Source organism: Wasmannia auropunctata, unplaced genomic scaffold (genome assembly GCF_000956235.1).
Source record: "Wasmannia auropunctata unplaced genomic scaffold, wasmannia.A_1.0 LD335974.1, whole genome shotgun sequence".
Lineage (NCBI taxonomy): Eukaryota > Metazoa > Arthropoda > Insecta > Hymenoptera > Formicidae > Wasmannia > Wasmannia auropunctata.
Genome location: NW_012026916.1, coordinates 383,486 through 392,529, shown reverse-complemented (window position 1 = coordinate 392,529; position 9,044 = coordinate 383,486). Strand labels below are relative to the sequence as shown.

Below are 9,044 nucleotides of genomic sequence, written 5' to 3'. Positions count from 1 at the left end.
CGCTCAGAGATGTGTATAAGAGACAGTTTTAATGCCGATCTTTGAATCTTCGAAGTTTCGAAGCTCGAATATCAAAACCTTCGAAGCAAATCATCAACCCTAATATAAATTCATACTTCTCTATGGGCGTATTCATAGATATCTAATCTTAAAAAAGCGTGCGATAAAAATGATTTACAATCATTCGTTTATGCTATCCAGGTGGTGAAAGTGGAATGGCGAGATAAATCTACACGCCAGCATAAAACCTTCCAATTTTTATTAGAACGTTTTAAGGTAGCGTATCTTCGTCACATCTGTTCGGAATTCAACGACAACTTTTCCCTCTACAAACCTAATTTGGAATTACCGACGATGCGCAAACCGACGAATCAAAATCAGAATAACTATGTACTTTGTAAAGTCGCTTTAATCAAATGGATCGCAAGCTTCACGCACGTCGCTCGAAAAGATGGACCTTTCGCACATCTTTCGCAGAGGTAATTTATATATTTACAATCAATTTCACTTACAACATATTCGCCTCTGCAAACAGTAATTTCAATTATGACACATTATCGTACATTGATTTAGCACAACACCAAACGAGGAAAACGCCGAATCAGAATTACGCCGTGTGTCGGTGTACACTCAAAATTCGGCGGATTCGAATTTACTGTCGCCCGAGTCAGCCATGTCCCAGCAGGATAGTCAAAATCAGGAGGACAGTGCCGTTTCGGCCGTGTTAGTCAGAGAGGTTTTGTACGGAAATAGGGATAATGTAAACTTTGTACACGAATTGTACAGGCAGGCATTTCTCCTGGATTTCCATCATGCGGGAGCCATAAGAAAGGCTATTGCCGTTTACAAAGATTGGATTCAAATGAATGTGAGTTTCAAATACTAGATTATATACACAGGGTGTCCCGAAATTTGCGAATCAAAATATAGCAAGAAAGTCTTCGAAAAACTTAGTAAAAAAGTTATTTGTAAATTTTTAATTCAAGTTTTTTTAAGATATAAGAGTTTAAACTTAGCCAATTATAAATTACGATTAAACGGAAACATGTCCGTGAACGCGTCGATAGTGTTAGTGGTCGCGCACTTCACGCGAGTACTAATCTATAATTGGCTAAATTTAAACCCTTGTATCTCAAAAACTATTGCTTAAAATAAAAATGTACAAACGACTTTTTTACTTAATTTTTCGAAGACTTTCTACGATATTTTGATTCGCGAATTTCGGGACTCTCTGATGTATACGTTTATGTAAATTTTGTTATTATGCACTTTATATATATTATCTTGTAGGAAATCCCTCCGTTTATGCTGGAACCACTGGATGGCCATAAAGATCGGGATTTAGAGGAGTATCAAAGAAGGGAAAGTGAGATGGAGAAGAGCCCGTCTGACAGTTATCGGCAGACGAGATTGAGAAACGACTCTTATCTTGGCGCTATACACCGGGAAAATTTGTTCATTAGGGCAGGCCTGCAAAATGTCCTGCAAATTTTTATCACGCAAGCATCGAACGTATTTTTCTTGGAGAATTCGGGCCCGAATGCGTCTCTGACGTTACTCGAGGAACAAACGGACAGTTGTAAGAGAGTCCTAAATGTGTATCGATACGTTGTTATGCACTCCAGACTGGAACCGGCAACTTGGGAACAGTTACTTAGGTATATATTTATTTGCGGTTTGCTGTCGTCTTTTTTTACAATTAATTTACATTCCTTTGCAACGGCTAATTTAAACAATAAAGTAAAAGAAGAGCTAGGCCAATAAACGAGCAACTTTTTGGTTTCTTCAAATTAATATAAAAAATATTTTAATATATAAAAAATTGATGGAACGTTTCGGCTTACTTAGCCATCATGCAAATTTACATTACAATTAAAATTGACATTAAGGCGCAGATGTATTCTTATGTTTGTCGCAGTTCTACGGACTTGACTAACATAAATCGTCATTTAATAATATAATGTCTAAACACTACGTGTGCGTATCATATCGTCGTACGTATAAACAACCAAAAAGTTGCTCATTTATTGGCCTAACTCTTCTTTTACTTCATTGTTATTATACATACGAGCGATAATTATTTTATAACCTGGCTAATTTAAATTTCTTGAATCCTTAGAGTATTACTGCAAATCACATCGCTCGTACTAAGCGAGAAATCCTCTCGCCGCAAACATCAGGAAAGTATCGGTGGGAAACTCGCGCCTGCCATATTCCAGACTCTAATTGTTACGTGGATTAAGGCTAACTTAAACGTGGTTATTTCTACCCAATTATGGGACCAGTTTCTAGAAGTGTTGACATCGTTAACGCAATGGGAAGAATTAATTCGCGAGTGGGCGGTGAGTGTGTGCGACGAATATCTCGCGTGCTCTGACTCATGTACATGAAGTAACGTTTTCTTTTATATTTATGTGACTGTTTTAGAAAACTCTGGACACGCTAACGAGGGTACTGGCGAGACACGTGTACAACTTGGATTTGAACGACCTACCATTGGACAGGCTCAGCGAACAAAAGTCAAAAAAGCGCCGTGGAGTTGGGAGCCGCGCGGCGTCGACTGGAAGCGTACAGCCGCCTCGGAAGGGTAGCGTCGATCAGGAGAACAATACCGCGCCGAAAGAAAGCGTCGTAGGTACGTAAAGCTTGTATAGGGTTTCTATTTAGGCTTTCGCAAGTCGACACAAGTATCGTTTTGTCTTTGTTACTCACTAAATGCTAAGAGAGATAGAATGACGTTTGTGTCGACTTGTGTCACCAAATGGAAAGCACCCATAGATTGTTATAGACTTTCTTTTGTCGCGAAACAACTGATTTCAAAACTGAATCAAAAAAAACCTTGTCGACTTTGATCAGATCACCCGCTGCGCGATATGAGGAAGGTGCGGCCGTTACCGCGCAGTGCGAGCGACAACACTATAAACAACGTCAAGGCTCGTACGAAGTTGCATAGGCAGCGAACGCATACGATACACAGCGGTATTCCCGGTAAGTGTAACGGACTCCTTTTATTCTCGGCCACACATGGTTCTTTTTATTTTTGATTTTTTCGGTTTTTACTTCTCCGAACTGTGGAGCGAAATCTTTTTGGTAGTGCCTTTGTGTTGCTGTGTGCGCAATTTATTTATAACTGTGTCTTCCTTCTCTCTCTCTTTTTTTTTTGCTTTGGCGTCGACACACTAAAAGTTAAAAATAACTTCTCCCCGTGTCGTACGGACACACAGTAATATCCACTCCCACCCGTAGATTTCTTCATATTTATAACGCAGCCACCCATTCGTCGCTTATTCTAATTTTTAATTGGCATGTCATGTTCATTTCAAGAATCGATTTTAACTAAGCGACTTGTCATTGAATACCTACATCTCCGTGTTGTTTGTCCTACTTCTTGACTTAAGTGTAAACAATTTCCACGCGCGCAGTACTCCCCCTATCGATAGAACAAGATATGGCGCGGTTACTGTCGAGCGGCTCGTCGGCTTCGTCGTCCGCAGCGGCCGGTCGGAAGATGCTGTCCAGCAGACGTGCCAAATCTTTGGATAGCATTGTTATAGTCGATAGCGAACCACCGTCACCACGCTGCCCGTCGCCGACACCCAGCAGCGGCGTTGACAGCAACAAAGATAGCCCCATACAGATTGAGAATATTGACGGTAGCAGTATCGGTATGTATGGCCTGTCATTGTGTAATATCTATACGTTGCGTACTGCGAAAGTTTGTCTAATCACGGTGTGTGAATATTTTCGATCCCCCGGGAAAAATTGTTATATCTGTTCTGCATTAACAACCACTTTACAACCGTCTCATACTAGTCGAATAATGTTCTTTTGTTAACAATAACGCTTTGACGATCGCTCGAGCATTTAATGCAACAGAGAAGAATTTGAATAATATTTAAATCAAAATATTTCTTCGATTAAACCTATGCTTTTCAGATGGTTTTCCGCTTTTGGAATTTTATATATCTATTATTTTATATATTTTATATCATTAATCTTATATTAAGCTTGTAACAATTTTTCTTGTTGCACAACATCGCGAGATATGCATATAAGGCTTAACTGGCAATTTCGTAATCCATAAATAATGCAAATGAATTACGTTTGTTTCAATAATATGTATTTCGTTTTAAACTTGGACCGTCATATATCTGATATAGAGCATGTATTTCAGCAATTGTTTTTGTTCTGCAGATACAAATGACGCATCCGAGAGAAGATCGGTAATGGCAGGTGGAGGAGTTCGTGGATGGTTGCCAGATGTGGCTGTCGTTTTATGGCGACGTATGCTGTCCGCATTAGGAGATGTTAATAATATTCAAGATCCTGTTTTACACGGCCAGGTCATGGATTATCTTGTGCAACTCACGCAAACGTTAATCAAGGTAAAAATGATCACGCAAACGTTAATTAAGGTTAAGAATTATTAACTTCGAAATTACAAACAAATATAAGGAGAAGCGAGCCGAGTTGAGTTTTGTCACGTGCTAATATGAACTTCGTCTAATAATCTAATAATATACATACATAACAAACGTTTCGATTAGGCCGTTAGGGCGTTTAGCGTTAAACAGTCATAACAATGGAAATTAACATAATCATAGTATTTAAAAACGGCCACCGGTGTCTTCACAAAGAATTTTAAAGTTGTCAAGATAAAATGAATTTGGTACAATTACCATATTGCGTCTAAATCTGTCACGCAAGAACATGGCCGTTGCTTTGATACGTTAATAATTGAAAAGTATAAATGGAAATTCTTCTAATTATAATTCAATATGTAAGAAAATGAGAATTTCTAATAAGAACAAATTAAATTAAATTGGTCAACGTTAAAATTGTAAATGAATATGTTACTGTAAAACGCATTTGAATTTTCTGATTTGCACGTTTCACAAAATGATTATCTGTGTGACAATATCGCTAAAAGAGACGACAGCGAAAGGAGTAGAATTGGCTAAAGGACAATGTTGGAAAGGATGGAGAAACAGAGATGGGAGATGGGAAAAATATTACTGAGATTTGTGAGAGTAATTCAGGATAGGAAGATATAAATCTCTTAAGGAAATCGTGTCGCTTTGTGCATTTAAGCGTTGTACAGTAAAAATTAAGAAATAAGTCAAATAGCTCGTGCAAAGCGCTCGTATGTGTGTGATGTCTAGTATGTGTAACACACAAATAATCACATTCGATAGATAAAACAGATAACTTTAGGATAAACAGTTAAGGGAATTCTAAAGTCATTTTGTTTTATCTATTGCCTGCGATTATTTTTCAAACAAGTATTTTTTTAACTGTTTTTACAGATTTTAAAATCTTTTTCCACAATTAAAATATAATATAAATGATAATATAGTCCAAACCAGTCGACTTTGTGCTAAAAACGAAAAAAAATTACAATTTTGTTATCGGCGTCGACTCGTAACAATATTTGCTTTGTATAAAAGCTTTACACTTCGTACGTATAAAGCAATCTTGGTTTTGACTAGAGATTACATGAAAGAACAATACTGTGCTGTTAGAAAACAGTTAGAAATTTTAATGTAAAAAATTACTTGTTTAGAAAATTTGTTGTGATATTGATATGGTAATAAATAAACATAATCACATCTACACGCTATACTATATCAATATCGCACGCATGCATATGCATAAATCGTAAAACAGCGATGTTTTGGAGAACCTTCTTAGCATACAAAGAGGTACGTATCTCTTTTCTGAGATTTATTTTCCTATGCTGAATTTGTTACAAATCTCATTGTCAGTAACACACTTTCTCTCTCTCACATATCTCTGTTTCTTCATTCTGACATCGTCCTTTAGCCAATTCTATTCCTTATTCCGTTATCGTTTCTTATTAAACAAATATTATATTCAATCGGTGAAAAATATAAAGAAAGATGAGTGAGCTGGTTGTCATGTGTTTTATATAAATTTTCTAATAATCCAATAGCATACATATAACAAACATTTCCTTTGATTACATCCTCTTCAGTGAACAACAATCATAAATTATAATAATTTAAAGGTTGAAAATTACGGTGGAAATTAGAAAATTTACATAAATTAGCTAGCTCATCTTTCTTTATATTTGTTTTTAACCGATTGAATATAATATTTGTTTAATAAAAGACGATAACGAAATAAGGAGTAGAATTGGCTAAAAGACGATGTCAGAACCACACAGAACAATCACAGTGTTTAAAAATGGTAACCGGCGTCTTCACATGATTTTTAAAGTTGTCAGGATAACAAGAAATATTAAAATATTTGCTGTATTACGATAGCGATATTGTCCGACGATAACCATTTTGCGAGACATACAGACCAGAAAACTCTGGTTTTTACGAAAGGCTTTAACATTGATTAATTTAATTATTAAAAATTTCTTATTTTTTTATATATTGAATTACAGTTGAAAAGACTCATATTTTAATTATTAACGTAATAATGGACATGTTCCTGAATAACAAATTCAAACGTAGTATAGCAAATATTTCAATATTTCTTGTTATCCTAACAACTTTAGAAATATGAAGACGCCAGTTATCAGTTTTTAAACACTGTGATTGTTCTGTAATTTCCACCGTAATTTCCAACCATTAAATTATTATAATTTATGATTGTTCACTGAAGAGAAAATGTTTGTTACGTATATTATTAGATTATCAGAAAGTTTATATAAACACGTGACAATCAGCTTGCTCGTCTTTCTCTATATTTGTTTTTAATCGATTAAGTATAATTTTTGTTTATATTATTTTTAAAATTACACAAATAAAAAAATAAGACGTATGTTTGTGTGTTTACGTGTGTAGCTACTTGACTCTTACGCCATTCTGTTCGATTTATACAGATACGTTTAAATCAAGGAGTATCCGGAGATAATCAAGTAACACCTCCAGCACCAGAGCTAATTCCACCTCTAACAGTCATCGCACCTTGGTGTTTCAAGGTATACAATATATAATGCAAAAGTTGTACATCTTTCCATGCTTACCCACATATTCTTTGCAGGCGATCCAGCTTCACAATCAATACGAAATTGGCAAATTAGCCGCGTATCGTCTTATATGTCTCTTAACGGTACAACCTCTGGATATCGGTCTACCAAAACAGCATCTCACACTCTTCTATCGCGCCGTTCACAATGGAATTGCTAGTAATGACAGCAAAGTGCTGCATGTACTTGTTAAATATACAGGACCCAGATTGTTTAGTCTAAATCTACCTGGATCGAGTCTTCTGATCTTAGACTATATACACGCTGCTAATGTAATACTTAGCAGCCAAGACGTCGAGGTATTTAATTTTTCTCTGTAAATTAATTAATGTAATATTTATCTTAAGGAGAGATTCTGCTTTACAAGCCTAAAAAAATGGTGAATTTAAGATTTTTTTTTCAACTAAAATGAAAGTAAATAATTTCAAAAGTTTAACAGTGTTTTATTTGGATATTTGAGCAGTGAAAAAAACTTATTAATAAATAATTTTTTTTATTAAATAATAGAACGTCTTGATAACGTTGCGCCGCTGGAGTTATTTAATTGTGTACAATCTAGGGAGATGTAATTTTTGTCTGAAACAAAACCAAATTTTTTTTCTTAATTTTTATAAAATTATCTTTTATATAAACTAACAAAACTTTAGAAATTTAAAAAATTGGATAAGTTATGACAATTTTAAAAAAAGTTAAAATTTTCATGAAAAAATTTGAATCCTTTTTTTGCAAAAAAAATTGTTTAATTTTTTTTGTAATGTTGTTAGTTTATATAAAAAATAATTTTATAGAAATTAAGAAAAAATTTTCATTTCAAACGAAAATTATATCTCTTAAATTGTACACAACTCCAGCGGTGCGAAGTTATCAAGACATTCTATTATTTATTAAAAAAACATTGTTTATTAATAAAAAAAAATTTTTTTACTGCTCAAATATACAGTAAAACATTGTTAAACTTTTGAAATTATTCAATTTTATTTTAGTTAAAAAAAATTCTTAAAAATCACTGTTTTTTTTTTAGTTTTGTAAACCAAGATCTCTCCTTAATGCATAAATACAGCATATATATTATTTTGTCCTCAGGCACCAAGGACTGAAGCTGTTTCTATTATTGGCTCATTGTTATCCTTACCTGTTGCAATGACCAAGCTACCCATGTTACAACCGAACGGGCCTGACATTGTGACTATGACGTGTCCAGAAGCAAAAGTAATATTACTATTGCACATAAATTAATAATACAATTGTCCCAAATTGACCCTTATTTTGAATTCGAACGTTTTTTTTTCAGGAGCACATTGTAACAATACTTCTACGGAGCTGTCGACGAGAACCCACTGGTATCGCGAGATGTCTAGCGCTGTCGAGTATTGCAATGTTTGTGTATAAAGAACTCTCTTACAAAACACAACATCCGAGAATTCCGGAAGCTGTCACAGTTCTTCTTCTTGCACTTAGAGTAAGTTGACATTTTCCTATGTATTTAAATTGTAAATCTTCATTAGATGTCTTTGAAAGACAATTATATGAGATCATTAGAACGGGGCTACATATCAGAGTGGGTATTACCGGAAAAAATCGGGAAAATCTGGAATTCTCAGGGAATTTTTACCCTTGAAAATAATGAATTCTCAGGGAATTTTACTGCTACTCAGGGAAATTTTTGGAATTTTACTTTTAAATTTAATTTTATCCCTTTAGAAAGTAAACGTGGCCCCGTATCGAAGGCCCCTAATATTGAAAGTTAATTTATTTAAAAATTGACATACTATATAAAGACTGTTCAATCTAAAAAACGATAATCCGGAAATAATAAATCAGGCATTAAAAGTCTAATAACGCAGAGCTTGGTGCGTGAAACAATTTAATTTTCACATATGTAGTTACATCTCCATACAAAATCTTTCGTTACGTTCGAAAAATTTTGTATGGAGACGTAACTATGATATATTGTACACTCGCTCACTAAAAGGTTGCGACACTTTTTTTTTGTAGGTTTCTAATTTATATTTAATATACGTAATATATACTTTATAGATAA

The 9,044-nt window shown here is 34.5% G+C and overlaps 1 protein-coding gene across 3 annotated transcripts in view; it reads left to right on the top strand.

Moving 5' to 3' along the window:
- LOC105454837 (ral GTPase-activating protein subunit alpha-1) overlaps window positions 1-9,044 on the top strand; it is a 22,957-nt gene that overhangs the window by 3,494 nt on the left and 10,419 nt on the right. For 2 of the 3 annotated variants that reach the window (XM_011697744.1, XM_011697742.1), the window contains 12 exons: window positions 202-479; window positions 571-868; window positions 1,291-1,658; window positions 2,120-2,342; window positions 2,428-2,635; window positions 2,857-2,988; window positions 3,423-3,665; window positions 4,195-4,385; window positions 6,857-6,955; window positions 7,018-7,302; window positions 8,087-8,212; window positions 8,295-8,462. In XM_011697744.1, coding sequence (XP_011696046.1) covers window positions 202-479; window positions 571-868; window positions 1,291-1,658; window positions 2,120-2,342; window positions 2,428-2,635; window positions 2,857-2,988; window positions 3,423-3,665; window positions 4,195-4,385; window positions 6,857-6,955; window positions 7,018-7,302; window positions 8,087-8,212; window positions 8,295-8,462 — 2,619 coding nt within the window. The remainder of the gene's footprint in view (window positions 1-201; window positions 480-570; window positions 869-1,290; window positions 1,659-2,119; window positions 2,343-2,427; window positions 2,636-2,856; window positions 2,989-3,422; window positions 3,666-4,194; window positions 4,386-6,856; window positions 6,956-7,017; window positions 7,303-8,086; window positions 8,213-8,294; window positions 8,463-9,044) is intronic. The other variant, XM_011697743.1, reaches the window with a different exon arrangement.